The sequence below is a fragment of the Sinohyriopsis cumingii genome, chromosome 18 (assembly GCF_028554795.1).
Source record: "Sinohyriopsis cumingii isolate HCF-2022 chromosome 18, ASM2855479v2, whole genome shotgun sequence".
Taxonomy (NCBI): domain Eukaryota; kingdom Metazoa; phylum Mollusca; class Bivalvia; order Unionida; family Unionidae; genus Sinohyriopsis; species Sinohyriopsis cumingii.
In genome coordinates, this window is record NC_142978.1 from 58,429,944 (window position 1) to 58,447,622 (window position 17,679).

General features: G+C 37.0%; 1 protein-coding gene across 1 annotated transcript; it reads right to left on the minus strand.

Annotated features, from left to right (window-relative positions):
- Window positions 1-97: 97 nt before the first annotated feature.
- Window positions 98-15,397, minus strand: LOC149776731 (UDP-N-acetylglucosamine transferase subunit ALG13-like). The gene is made up of 4 exons (XM_089941259.1): window positions 15,181-15,397; window positions 13,331-13,502; window positions 7,303-7,441; window positions 98-2,901 (listed from the first exon to the last, which is right to left on the minus strand). The coding sequence occupies exons 1-4, from the start codon at window positions 15,256-15,258 to the stop codon at window positions 2,790-2,792; spliced, it is 501 nt and encodes a 166-aa protein (XP_089797385.1). The 5' UTR covers window positions 15,259-15,397; the 3' UTR covers window positions 98-2,789.
- Window positions 15,398-17,679: the final 2,282 nt, after the last annotated feature.

Below are 17,679 nucleotides of genomic sequence, written 5' to 3' on the forward strand. Positions count from 1 at the left end.
ATAATTATTTTACACTTTTTCATTGGTAAAGGTTAATTTAATTTTCTTCATTGCAAAAAAATGCTCAAAATGTGGTAAATCACACTTAACGTCAGACTTCTTCTGAATCAAAAAATATATTTCATGCAAACAATGTACAATCCTCAATACAGCACTAATTTCACCCTAGAATTCACATTATGGCAGTGGTGATGGTACTACACTAAGTAACTTGGCATGTCTATAAAGGTCAGTAAAACGGAACGTTTTAGTCCTCATCTCCCATGTATCTATTTCATGCAAGCAATGTACAATCCTCAATACAGCACTAATTTCACCCTAGAATTCACATTATAGCAGTGGTGGTGGTAGTACACAAAGGAGCTTGGCTTGTCTATAAAGGTCAGTAAAAGGGAACAATTTAGTCCTCATCTCCCATGTATCTACTGGGGTTGGGTAAAAGCAGTTCACTTTCCATACAACACCCATCAAAATACACAACTTCAGATACACTATATCTAGTGATAACACACATTTGATGCTAGTTTAATTTAAATTTTAAGACACTGAAAGGTTCCACTTACCAAAATTATGAGAACACACTAGCTACACCATTAGTTGTGTAGATATTAAACTTGGACATGTAGTTCTCCTAAGTCAATCGTGTTTACTTCATGTACTGCAACTGACTGATTCATATGTAAGTCATGTATTTTATCGATTTATTTCTTGAAGGAACATAATGCTTTATTATAAGTCAAGCATTTGTGATTACCAATCCAGCCCTAGTGTCTACCATGTGAATTGTTTTAAAATTGTGTGTGTGTGTGTGATTTGGATTTTTAACATAGCTTTAAAAAAAAATCAGTCATATTGCTATGATGTCTGCAGTGTGGCAGTTTATAGTGATGTCTAGCACTGGGGCATCATGCCACAGACATGTAGCATGATGTCCCACCCAGTCACATCTTAACACATGGCTGCCCATTTCCAACACTAATCTCTTAATGCCAAGCGAGGCAGATGTTAGTACCATTTTTGTAAGTCTTTGGTATGACTCGGCAGGGGAATGAACCCACGACCTCCCACATCCGAGGCAGACGTTTTTAAAAAATATAATACTTTCCCTAATAATCATAAACACAGTTTCTAATTAAGACTTACTGTGGATTCCTTAAGTCTTAGGTAACAATTTTCATGTGTGTGTGTGTGTGTGATTAGGATTTTTTATGTAGCTTAAACAATTTTCAGTCATATCGCTACGATGTCTCCAGTGTGGCAGTTTATAGCAATGTCTAGCACTGGGGCATCATGCCACAGACATGTAGCATGATGTCCCAGTCACATTATCCTGACACCAGGCTGACCAGTCCTAACAATAACCTCTTAATGCCGAGTGCCTAACAAAGTAGCTGTTACTACCATTTTTGTAAGTCTTTGGTATGACTTGGCCAGGGTTTGAACCCACAACCTCCTGCTTCCTAGAGGTGGATGCTCTAATCACTAGGCCACTGAAGCGGTCACAATTTTCGTGGTTTTGCTATTCTGGTGGGTAAAATCCCATCCCCCCACCCAAGAATATTACTTGTTTTCATCTGCACAAAAAATATATATAAACAAATAGAACTGACAACTTTATATTCAAAGATATCTGACATGAATTAAATAAAAAGTTATAATGAAATTTATGTCCATAACAAGTGAGCTTTAACAAAATTCTCGAGAAAGGTTTATAAATTGTATTTTCTGATCTCTGTCCACATTGGATACATGTTCCTTAATTTCAAAAATATCAGATATTGTAGCTTGGAGAATTTCATGCACGTCCTTTTGTGTTGGTACACTTTATATTAGGAATCCTTGATGTTGATTTTCAAAGTATTTTTGCTCTTCTGTTGGTATCCATTACATCTGGTATCTTAAAGACCAGTTTCAAAGCAACTGTCTTTCCGTTGGTAACCCTTAATTTTAGGTATCCCTGACAACAGGTTTCAGAGAATCTGTCTTGATGTTGGTACCATTTACTTTAGGTATCCTTGAAGGCTGATTTCAGAACATCTTTGTCTTTCTGTTGGTATCCTTTACACCTGGTATCCTTAAAGACCATTTAGTTTTAGAGTATTTGTCTTATTGTTGGTAACCCTTTACTTTAGGTATCCTTGAAGGCTGATTTCAGAATATTTTTGTCTTTCTGTTGGTTTCCTTTACACCTGGTATCCTTAAAGACCATTTAGTTTTAGAGTATTTGTCTTATTGTTGGTAACCCTTTACTTTAGGTATCCTTGAAGGCTGATTTCAGAATATTTTTGTCTTTCTGTTGGTTTCCTTTACACCTGGTATCCTTAAAGACCATTTAGTTTTAGAGTATTTGTCTTATTGTTGGTAACCCTTTACTTTAGGTATCCTTGAAGGCTGATTTCAGAATATTTTTGTCTTTCTGTTGGTTTCCTTTACACCCGGTATCCTTAAAGACCATTCAGTTTTAGAGTATTTGTCTTATTGTTGGTAACCCTTTATTTTAGGTATCGTTGACAATGGGTTTCAGAGAATCTGTCTTGCTGTTGGTACTCTTTATTTTAGGTAACCATGACAAAAGGTTTTAGTGTATTGTCTTTCTGTTGGTACCATTGAATGCAAATTTTACAAAGTATTTACTTTTGTGTGCAAAGCATCTCTCATTAGGGTCCTAGGGAGATATCCAGTTCAGCCATTTCTGACCTCCACAAGTTTTATTTAGTGGGGACAGGTGGAAGCTGCATCTGGATTGTACTGGATGATCCTCTTCATTTCCCATTGGAACTTCTGATGGGTCATTTAAAGCCAAGTAGGTTGTCCATGTAATCAACAAACAGCTTTGGCTTTCTATCTGGAAATGGCTTTAGTTTGGTAAAGTCGGATGATTTCAACGTGTCCACAAAAGTGCTGAAGAAAAAAACAAATCAGTGTAACCAATGTTCTCACTACTTATACAAAAGTTGCCACTTATTATATAAACTTTCTGAAGATAATATAGAAAAAGAATTTGTTTTTATATCATCATAGCATTTCCTCAAAAATGTTTTTTAAATACCTGGTATGGTAATTATCCTTTGGCACAATGAGTATAGTAATATGTTTTACGTAAAACAACTATCATGCTTTAAAACAAATAATGTCAATGTACCAGTCAGCATGACAATAACAGTGAATAGCTCTTGGTAATTTGCTTCAGTTTATATCATGGGTCTCAAGCACATGGTCTGGCAAGCCATATCCTGTGGCCCACAAAATGATTGGCATCACATGGTGTCATGAGAGATAAAAAAAAAGGGGTGCAGCCCTTGAGCCATTGAAAATGCCCTCATGCAGCCCTCAGGGTGGTTTGAGTTTGAGACCCCTGGTTTATATCATGTTAACAAATGCATCCAATATATGGCAAATTAGATGATGAATATAATCATTAAACTTAAGGTAGATTAAATTCTCGATAATAGTTTGAAAATTGGATTCTGTCTGATCAGAATCCCTAAATTTTTCTCATCTGAATGAACAGTACCAAAAGATCAATAATAACTTGCATTTTTAAAAGAAAAGCAATTTAGTTTCCACTTGCATGATTCTGATTCCTTAGACGAGTCTGACACATACATGAATGTATTCATTCATTTATAAATATATACATATCTACAACCATAAAGATTTCCACTTGTTAAACTCTAGTGTATGCTATTTGTTATGATACCTTTGAGTTGATTCTTAACTCTTGTCTCACCTTCTAGACTCAACACCAACCATTGAAAAATGAAATTAGTTTTGCATCAACTATATTTGTAATCATGCTTTAAATATTCATAATAATTACTCAACTCTTCTGACCAACAGATTTTATGAGCAAATCCAATGAAAGCACCAAACTATGGCCTGTGAGAAGGTGATGCCAACTCGGTCAGGTGGTCATCTAGACAGAAGATTAAAACCAGGCTTGTCCAAACCTAAATTCTGACACATGAGAAAGTTGATTGTATGTACCAGCCAACAGGCTTCTAGTATGTTTCAGACTGAACCATTACATTTGAAAGCAAGGTTTGCAAAGATTGCTTTAATTTCATCAGTTGAAATCTTCATGAGACAACTTTGACACAGAGTATGCCAAGTGAATAGCCCACTTCAGCCATGATGATTGGGCCTGAAGGGTTATGTATTTATTATCAGCCTTCATGGGGAGAGTGAGTTGTTTTCTTGTTCCCTGACATTTCTTTGCATGTTTCATGTAATTCTTGAGGTCCTCACCTTGCAAGGTTACTTTTCTTGACATATCTACAATTCAGGTTACCATATCTACTGAAAAAAGGCAATTAAGGTTGACATATCCACTGAAGAAAGGCAATTCAGGTTGACATATCTACTGAAAAAGGCAATTTAGGCTGAGATATCCACTGAAGAAAGGCAATTCAGGTTGACTATTTAACTGCCAGCTGACTATCATAATCTTGGCTAAAAAGCCACATCATTAGGAATGCAGAACCATTGATCTAAACTGCTGATATTGCAGAATCATTGAAAGGGCATACAATGCACTGCACATTCAAGGCTATCAGAAAGTATGTCTTGTACAATAGCAGCTCCTGCCACGTTCTGACTAAAGGCTCCAAATGATCTTAACTGAGCCATTCCAGGTCCCATGAGTCATTCCATTTTGGAAACTGGGTGAGGAGATTTGGTATTTTAAAATTAGCTAGTAGGTAAAGTAGATGTTTTTCATGACCAATATCTGATCTGCCATGATGGCTGAATGTGTCAGAAATCATGAGGTGGTAGCCTCCAATAGTATTCAGGGCAAATTTTATTTCTTCTTGAACAGTCAGAGAAAGAAACCAACCAGCTGTGGGATTGAGGAGTTATACATATATCTTTGAACACATGAATACTGTAGTGCCTCTTTATTTGTTCAATCTGTTTTAGCAATATTAAAATTAGCTATTTCAAATACTGGATGCATACAACAGTTTTTATTGAACTGGACCGTTCTAGAAACCATACAAGGACAGTGAGAAGTCTGTCTGTTTGTTTCTATCAAAAGCTTCCATTTGCTTTGAAACACCAATAAGATGGCAATGTTAAGGGCCCCTTGGCGACAGGTTAGAAATTGTAAACTGATGAATGAAACAACAAAGTTTTGTGAATTTTGTATGTTTTTGATACTCTTCATTTTTAAAATCGATGAGGATTACAAATGAATGGGAGGATGTGCATATACTGTAGAAAAATTATGCATAAAGGTAATTCTCTTGAACCCCAATTGCCACCGACCATGCTGAAACATGTCAACAGATGGGCTCCCCAAGCATGTGAACTGGAGTCCATACAAACCATAAATTCCAGCTGGGAATTTTCTGGAGGGATCCCTGCCATGAGCTGGAATACTACTACTTTGGCTGTAATCCTGACTTTGACAACTTGAAATGGGCACCACTGGGCCCTTAGGGTCATCTGCAAGGGGTATGTAAAAAGGCAGCTTAACAGAATCAGATCTGTTACTGAGCAGAGTGTAAGAGTTCTGTGTAACTGACTATCACTTGTTGAGTCTATGTTTTTTTTATTATGTAACTTTAACAATTTTAGTCCTATCACTATGATATCTGCAGTGTGACACATACATAGTGATGTCTAGCACTGGGGCATCATACTACAGAGATGCAGCATAATGTCCCATCTGGTCACATTATCCTGATGCCAGGCCAACCAGTCCTAATGCTAACCTCTTAATGCTGAGCACCAAGCAAGGCAGCTGCTAGTACCAGTTTTATAAGTCTTTGGTATAACTTGGCTGGGGTTTGAACCTGTGACTTCCCACATTGGAGGCAGATGCTCTAACCACTTAGGCCACCAGAGTGGCCATTGTTTGTTACATTGGATTTATTATTGGTTATATTACTGAATGGACAATTGCCTTTTCTGCATCAGTTTGGGTGCTTGCTGGCACAGGTGTGTCAAGGCTGTAAATGAAGTAGCCAAGTAATTTCTCTGGAAGGTTTCTTCTCCATCTCAGCTGTACTGGCATAGGATTTAGCTGCACTGTTTAGTGGAGTTTTGGCTTCTACAAACTTTCTGACTTCAGGGAAGCTATGATATTTCTCCTGTATTATCCACTGTATTTCCTTCTCTTGCCTACACACACTGAAGACAACCTCTTGAGTAAGAGAAGTGGTTGCCATGGCAATTTATACAAGAAATTTTCTTTTCTGGAGCAGACTTGTTTTGTTTTAAAGTCAGTTTTGTGGTGGCTCTCTTACTGGCAGTTTAAATACCACAAATGATTAGGAATGAAAGGGCTGACCGCTTTGATCAATATTGACAAAGTAGTGCAGTCAAATTTCAGAATGAAGAATCATGACTTATTTTCCTGATTTGGAACAGTTTCCTCTTCCGAGTCAATGTTGAAATGTTCCTCACATGAATGATTCTGTTTCAGTTTTTTTTAGTTTTTATATGGAACACTTTGATTCTGTCACCTCCACTTACACTTAGACAGTAGACAAGATTACACTCATTCTGTTTCTCATGTCTGGGCTACACAGGATGATATACTCCAGCATAGAAAAACCACTCAACTGACAACTGCCACCACCCTCTGAGGTTATGTGCTCTGTAAGGTTCCAAGAACAGTATGTTACTTCATAATGGTGATCTCTCAGGGAGATCAGTGAAATTCAATGTCTTTAAGATAGCACCAGAGCTTGGCTTGACTAGTGAATAGATCAGACTGGACCCTTCTCACTATCTGTCGAGCTGAAGTTGAGGCCAAAGTAGTGTGCTGCATCAGAATGACAACCACAGTGCCATCCTTTACTCAGCTGCCTGGATACTCTCTACATAAGACACAAACCATGGGCAATGGGTTGCCTCCAATTAGTTGCCTCTAGGAATATGTAGGAAGACACAATGGATCTATTCCACACTCCCAAGACTGAGTTCATGGCAAAGAATGTTTCAAATCCTGAATGCAGCCTGGGTGGGAGGTGAGTTTGTTATGAACAAAATTTAAACTGTTTAATTATTTGGTTACATAATTTGAATTTTTCGGCCAGGTTTTCTTCAAACTGTCCAGTTTTTCCCAGCTCAAAAGTCAAATTGTACAAACAACTGAGCCATCAAGAATACTTGATATAAATTGTAAGAGTGAACACTGTTTATGAAAAGCTTACATTCAAGTTTAAATCATATGAGCTAATACTGTGCACATAACATTTACATTCATGTTGAAATTTTTAGAGCTAACGTTGTCTACCTAAAGTTTAGTCAAGTTTAAATCGTTAGCTTGGCTGAACGGTAGTTCTGTTGTACCTGCATTCACAGTAATATAGATGTTGATCCCTGTACAGCTGATATGCCAACTCCAACTGATGATTTCCCATTAAGTCCTCATTGATGACAACCAGCAAGGGCTTCTTGGCCCCTAGGGTCTCTAAGATGCTACCAGCTCCTGGAAAGAAAAAGAACATTTGCGAATTATACTAATAAGTTGATGAAGACTCAGTTCCAATATTAATGTATATAATCAAAATATAAATACAAAATAAAACTATCTGAAGGGGGGGGGGGCTATGAACATGGTAAGGTAAAAAGCACAGTCTCCAAACTGTTTTATTTTAATGAAATGTACATACATAACAAAGGCACCTGAACTGGGGGGGGGGGGGCGGGCAGGGCAATGGATGGTGGGAGAGGATACAGATCACTGTTACTCAACTGTTTTAGGTTGCTTGACGAAATGTTACTATATAACAAGGTCAACTGAATGGGGGGGGGGGTAACCTGAACCTGGGTATGGGGGTGGAATGGAGCATGGCAGGGGGCATAGAGCATTGTCACCCAACTATTTCAGGTTCATTATTAAAAAGACAAGATCTAAAATGATATATAATAGACAAAAATTTTGAAAAAATACCAATATTAATTAAATGCTGTTATTTATGACTCAGCTTTATATCCTGGGAAAGACAGGAGCTACTGTTATATCAAACTTCAAATATCAAATACTTCTAAAAAAAAAATTTAAAAACTTGATTTACTCCACTTTACATCATAGGGTGTGGCTGGTGTGAACCTGAAAATCTTCTATTGGGTCCACACTCTGGAGGAAGCTGCACATGCCTGAGATGTTTTACAATTATTTGATGTTGCTGTAGCAATAACAAACAGGCATTTGTTTGGTCCTCGCCTTTGATAGCACATCAACCTTCATCAAAGCAAGCCGAAAAGCTTTGATTAAAGAAAGTCAGTAACAAACTTAAATAAAAGCATTGTTTCATATTTCATAGGAGGGGCCCTGAGTGGCAGAGTGGTCTAAAGCGCTCTCCATTACAGATCACGGCCATCTCACCTCTGTCTGTGTGGGTTCAAGTGTCGGATTCGGCCAATGTGGGTATGTGAAAAAGCTTGCCAGTGCCAGTAGCTTCTCGTGGGATAGTGGTTCTTTCCGGGGTTTCCTGGGTTCTTCCTCCACCATTAACACTGGCCGCCATGTATAGCCTATCGCGTGCTGAAAAATGGCATTAAACCCTACAACAACAACATATTTCATCGAGATTGGAACATATTTATTGTGCCGTGAAAGTCTCCTGTTTGCAACAAAAGAGTTGATGCTTACCAATGAAGGATTAAAACTCAAATTCAAGTTCCAATATTTTGAAATAATAGATATCTGGCCATCAAGTTGAACAAAGGTGGGACATGTTGCAAGAATGTGTAACTTTTTAATTTGTTCACATGTTTTCATTTCCCTATGAATAGACTCATCCCATTGGTAGTCTCGGCATCATGGTAGTTGCCTCTGGCTGACCAAAATCAAGGCAAATTAAAGTATATGTACATGTAGCATATAAACAACTGACCAGCCACGTGCTACTAGGATAATAAATATCAGAGTGAATTATTTTGGGAAACGTGTTTGTTGAGAATGGGAAATAGATCAAATGAAGACTACCGTTTATATACTTTTTACTTGTGTTTTCTATCGAGATTTGATTGATATACCACCATACATGCCAACCCCTGGCTAGGAAAAAGTGTAATCCAAGTGAACAAAAAGAGTAATCCAAGCAGAAAAAGAGTAATCCACATCTAACATGATAAAAATTCAATGAGCATATGTATAAAATGATTTATTTATCCCTCTGGACTTTTAACATCAATTACTGCTTCAAGTTTTTTAATATAACACCTTGAGCTTTAAAAAGCAACAGACTCTCATACTGCATTTCAAAACACTTTGTACCTGCTGAGACTATGAATGTTTTGCACACCAGAAGTGCACTAAGTGCTGGGTTACAGAGCCTGGATCTGAATTCAGTTTTACTTTTGTTAACAATACTGAACAATCTCTCACAGTCAGCATTGGAATGGTAAAGAACCAATATTCCTTTCATAACCTGACAAACAAGACAAAATTTATATCTTCAAGTTATTGGGTCTTTTAGCTGGGAAATAAGATGAAAAAAATCAACTCTGTCTGCATGAAGTACATTGTCAGGTAGAGTGCCAACATGATACTTCAGGAGTTCTCCTAATTTATCAGCGGCCTTTCCAGCAGCATGGTGCATCATATGACAGACAACCTGATATGAACAATGATGGAGACATTTTTCAAAATATAGAATGTAACTCCTTGATGAATTCCAGTCATCACTGATGCTGCATCAGCTGAAAACCCCATACAGTTCTGCCAACTTACATTTACTCAGAGCATTATCAAGCAAATAAAAACAATGTTTTCTCCAGTGGAATCTACCATTCATTCTGGTAATGAAAAAGAGCACTCTGACTTTGCCCTTTTCGTTGTCAAAGTCTCCTACACAGACTGGGTACAACTTTTTGTCATCATAATCACTACCCCTGTCTGTTGCAATACTAAATGGCAAAATTTTCATGGCTTCTGCAATTTTAAGTAAAGTATCTTCTGCTAAACACCCAACAATATTAGATGACTGTTCTTGCACATGCATATTTTCTGCAATTTTGGAATCAGGATACATCTGTTTGAACAAAGAACCAATGTAGTCTTCTACCACTAGGGGTAGTCCGTGTTCTATTAAGAACTCGGTACATAATGCCTCTGCATTTATAAAATTCATGCCCACAATTTAGTTCTGCTGTAAAAAAGAAGTTACCTTAGCATTGGAGTTATTAAAAAGAGCTAACTCATGGTTTCTTTGTTTTACCACCATGACCAATATTAAAATCCTTTCCACACAGTCTGCAAGGGGCGTGAAGATGCCCTTGAATGGAACATTGTATTGTGTAATTCATGTATTCATTTCTGAATCAATTTTTCGCCTTTTCCTAATCTCTCTGTGAAATTATTTGAAAAACGTTTATGCTCTAACACATGCATTGACTAGAATAAATCTGACTTGACTTTTAGCACTTTTAGCAGACCGGTTCTGTTCCAGGTATGAATTTGAACAAAAAAGTCTGCGAGCAAAGATTAAAAATTAGAAAACCAGTCTGTTCTCTCCTAACTAAGCCAGACAGCTGTTATAAATAGAAACCATAGTCAAAAGTTTGAAAGTAGAACCAGCATGTTTCTTGGAAATCAGGCAGCTGCTATAAATAGAACATAATACTGTGAGAAAAGTGCATGCAAGTCTATGGACAAGTGTACTCTTATGTCACAGTTACATAAAAACCATCTTTTTTAGAATACGGTCTGCAGGATTAATGGGATGTTAATAAAAATGAGAAAACAAATAAAAAATTTGGGAGGGGGATATACCGAAAACGTGTAATCGGATAACATTTATGCATAAGGCGTAATTTAGTATATAAAAAAAAGCATAATGATTGCACCAAACACATAATGGTTGGCATGTATGTACCACTCCCTTGATAACTTGTGCCCCAATAACTCGTGGACCCACTTATAACACGGGGTCAGACGTGGCTCCTATTTTATTAAACTTGAAGAAACTTGTGATCAAAATTGTTAACTGAAACATTGATATATCGCTCGTTTTATACTTGAAAACGATAGATAAGACCTCAAAATTTTAATCAACATTTTGTAACTATCAACTTTTAATAATGAGTCATATAACTGGTTACATTTACTTTCTAAACTGCATTCTTCGTACACCGTAATTAAAGATATTCAAGAAAATTGCTATCAATGAAAATGTCACTTACACCTAGTGTAGGCAGCACATTTATACTTAAATACAAATTAAATCATTTTTGTTAAGTGAAAATTGTGTTTTAATTCATTCTTTCTGTTCCTCTTAAGCGTAATCACCATAAATGCAATGTGTATTCAAAACGTAAAATGTGTCAATACCATAACAGCTGTCCGCAAGTGTTTCTCGAAGAACCCAATTACGTGCCAACCATGTTTTGATAACTGACTTGCAGAAGTATTTGTTGTAGTGTTTCATGAAATTAAAAGCTGGCCTCCTTTGTATTATCACGATAATTATGTCCATTGAATCAAATAAATGAGGTGAATTAAAAGAAAAGTTAAAAGGCAAGCAAATCCTACAAACTTAAAATCTAGCAGCCCCAGTTGTATGTCGACTGAACTCAATTCATTTGATCAATCGAATAGTTAAAAATAGTATTGTGTATGTAACATAAACTACCTTAAATTAACTGACTCATTCAAGGCAACCAAACTAAACAAATACTTCATAAAATAAAGAGCTTGGTTTCATAGATATGGACCATTGTGGGCAAGCGAGTTTCAGATAATTCCTGAACTGGCAATTAGAGATATTCTCAAGGATGATAAGAAGTTTCACTAGTACTTCCAATGAAATCATGATATAAATATTGTCATAATTGAACAATACAAAAATCGAGTTTCGATGCAAATTTTTGTCTCACAAAATAAATGTCACTTGTTTTTTTAAAAAGTAACATTGTTTCAAGGTGTATCAACAGTTAGTCTAGTTCCCTGCTAAGAGACTCCTGATTTGGAAAGATACTATTAAATACAACTCCAGAAACCAGAGTAATCAACAAAACAAAAAGCAGTGACATAATACACAGATGTTTTCACGCACATGTGAGGGTTGTTGAAACCAGTTGGAACCATGTTTCAAAAAAAGCGTGTTATTAACAATTATTATTTACGTGACTGTAAAACGAGGATTCAGTCATTAAACAGCCCAGTCACCTAACTCCCCCCTTTGGTTTTCTCGATGTTTAGGCGGACTTTTTACATTTCTGGAGGTTTCCCGGTAACTCGAGCTATCACTTATATTGCAGTCTATGTTTGTGGACCCCGTTGTGTGTGAGTTATCATGGGAGAGGTGTACATGAATTTTTTAACATATGATCGATTACTCGAATTCATGGATTTTTCATATGCATATATATTTTTTAACACATTGTGAAGTGTAATACACAAATGTAAGTTGTCAATATACAAGTGAATTTCAGACTAGTTGTCTTCATTTAATCAAAATTTGTCACCTACACATACATACATAAATACAATCCAAATCTCATCTTTAACTCATTCAGCACCAATCCCCCCTTGCAGGTATGATGGGCTGTACCTACTTCCGAGCTCTGTAGCATAAAGGTCATTTAAGGTACACCAAAGTGGGTGGTATTACAATAAAGCAGACAGATGTAGCTCTACAATGATACCAAATAATCTGGACTTTCTACTTGCATTACAAAATGCAAAAGTTTTGAGACACGATTTTTTACACCAAAATTTTACCATTGTTGGAATTAGAGTTTGGTTTCGGATTTTAGACTTTTGACCTGTGATCTAAGGCAGACCAGTCTGAACTGCACACACGCAGGTAAACCATTGCAAAAACAACTCCAGCTTTTACCCTTTACATGTGCGAGCCAATCTGGCAATGAAATACAACATTTCTAGCATAACTAGGCATCAGTCTAAATGCAAAACTCTTGGAAGCAGAATTATTTGGATGTATTCAGAATTACCCTCCAAAATGCGCTACCCACCCCCATTTTAGGTGAAAATGACAAAATACTCTGGGGCCAAATGAGTGAAAATATAGGTCTCTGTCTAATATGGTAAAATCATATTATATTATTTTCTACACTTGACACTCCTACAGCTGGAACTGCACATTTTCTTCCAAAAACATTCTTTTGACTGCCTACATTTTCACACATCCCCCAATTTTCAAATTCCTTAAGTAAAATAATTTAAATTAAAATCATATGTTATCAAAAACAAATCACTAGTCCTCATAAAACATTAGGATTTGTTCAATTTTTAACTAACTCAAGTATGTTTGCACAAATCTGATATAATCTGGACAAACTAGATTACTAGTATGCAGGATACAGTTTACTAGAACTTGGATATTTAAAAAGAATAGATGTATCTAACCTGCATGACTAATGACTAGAGATGCGTTCTCAATATCCTCTGTAATGGAGGGTTTGAAGTCATAGTGTTCAACTGTAAAGTTGTTCAGATCTTCCAGCTGATCTAGTTCCTTCTGAATCTTCCCAGCTCCTATCTGTAATACAAGTCTGTTATAGCCAAGATCTTGAAAGGCCTGAAACATTACAAACAAAAGAATGAAGTCTTGTATTAGAAAGTTTTCCAAAATTATACACTGTATATAGTTGCTTATAAAATGAGTCCAACTGTAAACTGCACAGACCCAGATCTGCTGTTGCATAATGCACCAGCAGATCTGGGTCTCTGCAGTTTGTTAGGAGTAATCAGGAAAACAAACATAAAAATACACAGGCGCTTTTGGTCTTATCACAATCTTTGTTTGCAGTTTGACTTAACTTATATAAGAGCATATACGAAAAGCTTTGTTTGGAAGTTTGCCACAATTTCAAAGTACCATTGTGCGCTTTCATAGCAACATAATGTTGCTGATTCATGACCAAGACTGGGTTGCAAAATTCCTGAATGGTTTGTCAATGAAACATCTTTCAATCATATTTAATCAATCAACATCTCATGCTTTATAAGCCTACCACCAATTTATTTATAAAACTCTGGCAAATAATTATCATACATTCCTGTGTAAGTCTAGTCAAACTAAAAGCTTTACAGACCTAGATCTGCCTCAAATTATGCACCAGCAGTTCTGGGTCTATGCAATATGTTAGGATTAACCAGTAGAACAAACATCATAGATCCTAATCTGCCAGCACATTATGCAGATCAGGGGCAATGTTGTTTGCAGCTGAACTTAACATGTTCACAAGGTATATACGGTGTTATGACTAAAGTCACAAAGTAACAGAAAGAAACAAAAACCAAAAAGTTCTATAAAACATAACAAACAATTTAATTATCAAGGTTATAAATGAAAATGTGAGAGGATCTTAAAGTATTATGAAGTGAATCCAAAATAATCCCAAAAGAGTTATATTAAAATCCAAAAGAAAAGTTCCTTATAAACTTCGGAACTGGAAATGTACTGGTCGGCCAAGAATCATGACGTTGTCAAAATGGTGTTGTCCAGAACTCTTTCAATAATTTTCAATGGTTCCAGGTTAATATTACAGTGTTATAAATGAGCACTTTCTATTTCCATTGACCAGTCCAAACAAATTGTTTTTCACTCTCAAATAATATCCAAGTACAACATAAAACAAATCTGCAGACTTGATGTCACAACAGGAACAAAAAAACGATAACTCCAAAATAGGAATGAAATTTGATTGCTTACATATCTCTTTATACTTTCAAGAGTCTGTTCTAACTATACGTCACATGAGACAGAGCCATTTCAAGGCACAAGACCATAATATACAGATTGTTTTACTCCCGAGATATTTTTTTATCCATCAAGCCATCATTGACTTTTCTGCGTTGAACCAAACTGAAGTTACGGGCTCCAAAACGTGCGATTTTCGCGAAATAGACGGAAATAGCAGAAGGAAATCGAGGGTCATGGGTGGAGCGAAGTATTTGGAAGTTCTATACCGTCCTTCTCTCTTATATATTATGATAGAGAGGGTCCTATGTCAGAACGGGTCATGGGGGTAATCTAAGGTATTTTTGTCACTCTGTATGATTTTTTCCTTTAGATGATTGTTTTTTTTTTCTTCTTCTTCTTCTTCTTAACATCAAGCTCGCGTCGAGCACCTGTGTCTGGGGCCGGACTAGACTAACGCAGGACTAGGGGATAAGAAGTCGGAGAACAACTTGGTGTACGTGAGGTGGCAATATCACAATGACCTATTCCGAGAATATGATTCTGTCCATACCTTAACTGCAGAATAATGAGTAACAGTATTAATTAAACTGTCAAACTTGGTGGTTCCTACTGTCACAAATACAGACATTCCACCGAAAACTGACACAACCGCAAACGTTTTACTTTCCCTAAACGTCCTTTGACAAATTTGAGGGATATTTCTAGAGTATATCCGAATTCGATGTCATTGATAAAGTGCATATTGGAAAAGCATGCAACGGAACATCTCAGCACACCAGAAAAATTATATTTTGTAATTTACTAGTACTTTCCCGACAATCCACCCACATACCCCACAATGTTACTAAAGATATATTAGCAGTGATGGCTACACAATCTGTAGACAGGTGTGTGTGTGTGTGTGTGTGGACAACAATACAGAACAAGAAAAAATGTAAATGGCACTACGTGTAATAAATAGTTTACTATTGTTGATATTATACAGTTTTATCTTTTATTATCTACAATCTGACTTTGAAATGTTACTATTTGATCCTCCTCTAAGGGATATTCATAAGTAGTAATAGGGGGCTGTATACAATACACTATCCAGTCAAAAAGGTCGTGGGGCAAGATTTAAACGGACGAAAGGTTGGAATTGTATAAGGACAAAATTAATGGAATATGTGAGGTGACGTCATGGTACTGAATATTTGTAACAATGTAGCAAGGGACTGACCTCAATCGGACCAACAGCGGGAGAAGAAGAAAAATAGAACGCTTGGCGGGACATAAACATAAATAACACATACACCATGCAGACAGAGATTGTTGAACATCAAACACATATATGGCAAAGAGAATACATATCTTTTCGAGGCATATGAGTGGCCCTGAAAAGGGCCTTTGGTTTTCTTCTATTTTCTGATTCATTCGTTTTCTTCACCAACTTTATATTTTCTGTCCTACACTTTTTCTCTTCTTCTCATTGTTTTCCTCCGCATGTTTCTCCTTCTCTTACTCCTCTTTCCTCCCCTTCTCATTATCCTCTTCTTTTTCTATTTTATTTTTTTTTGCCTGTTCCTTGCTCTCATTCTTCTTCTATCCTCTTCATCATCCTTCTCATCCTTTTCTTGTTATGAAACACTTCCGTTAGCTTTTCCTTAGACCTTCTCAAATTGTTTATTTCCATAGTGACTGTGTGGACTGTACGATCAGTGATCCTCATCCAGTTTTATCAGCATCTCTTCTATTATCCCCAAATTGTCCACGACGTCCTCCAACGTCTTCATTTTATCAATTGTATTAGAAGCTACCTTCTTTGAGTATTTCGTGTAGAATGGCGCGAATCTGACTGACTAATTTAATTTAAGTGGTTTTCGTACATAAGCACATGTACCACTGATTTCTGCCTGCAATGCAGACTATTCAATTAATCCTTGGGGAAGGAATTGGTGTCACATCCCCCAGGCATTTATGTGCTCACAGAGAACTATTTAATTTAGCCATCAGGTTGTGGGACTAAATGTCCCTAACAACCTGAATGAAGGACTTTCATGAGTGAGAATGGACCCAACACACACTCATATTAACAGGTAATAGTTCAGTCGGTTATCAACTGTGCCAAGTGTCTACCAAAGCAGTATGTGACGCCCGTAGCGATTGGTCGCCACTATGAAGTCACATTGGGACAACTGGGTTTAGACGGGTGAAAATGGTTCCACATCTCCGTCACTGTACAGCAGGTCCGGGAGAGGCAAGGGAGGAGAGGTACCCGGCAGCAGGCGCAAACGCACAGGGCCCTGAAACGCCAGCCCGTACATAACCAAATCTAGTCCAGTTATTTTAATGGACAATAAAGTACCAATTGTATCTAAGATATCTGTGGAATTAATCAAATCAACTGAGTCAAACACTTTTGAAAATGATTCATTAATGGAGTTGGAATTTAGTGTACAAATTGTACATATGATGAGCTAATTAAAAACCAAGCAGCAAAGTCAAAATGACTGATGCATAGTTTGTATCACGCAAAATAAAAATTGGAGAATAAAAATTTTGATGGCGGTAACAAAACGGATCAAATTAGGACATTAAAATAAAGATATTATCAAAAAACGGGTTTCGAACCAAAATCAAAATCGTATACATTCACGCAATATGGCAGTAAATCATGGTTCTTCTGTTTCTGCTTTTCGAAGGCATCCTCCGGAAAATGGCAGGCTGCTCCGGTATACAACGGCTACTCATGTATGTTTCTCTGGTGACAACTCAGCACTGGCTTGGGATAGCCTCGTGTTTGGTGCCCTTCCATTAAACTCATATGGTGCAACGTCATTTCATCGGGAAGTCTGGTACTTTATCACTGGTTTACTGCCACTCGGTTTCTGGTGGAGACTCACACTGGCTACCTCAGTAGTATAGTGGGCCACTATAGGGACATGGGGACTTAACATTACAAACAGGTACATCCACTATAAGGACAATGGGAATTTAACATGGGGAATTTCAACATGGATGGGGCTGTATAGGGTCAAGGGAAATTGAACATGGATGGGCTTGTATAGGG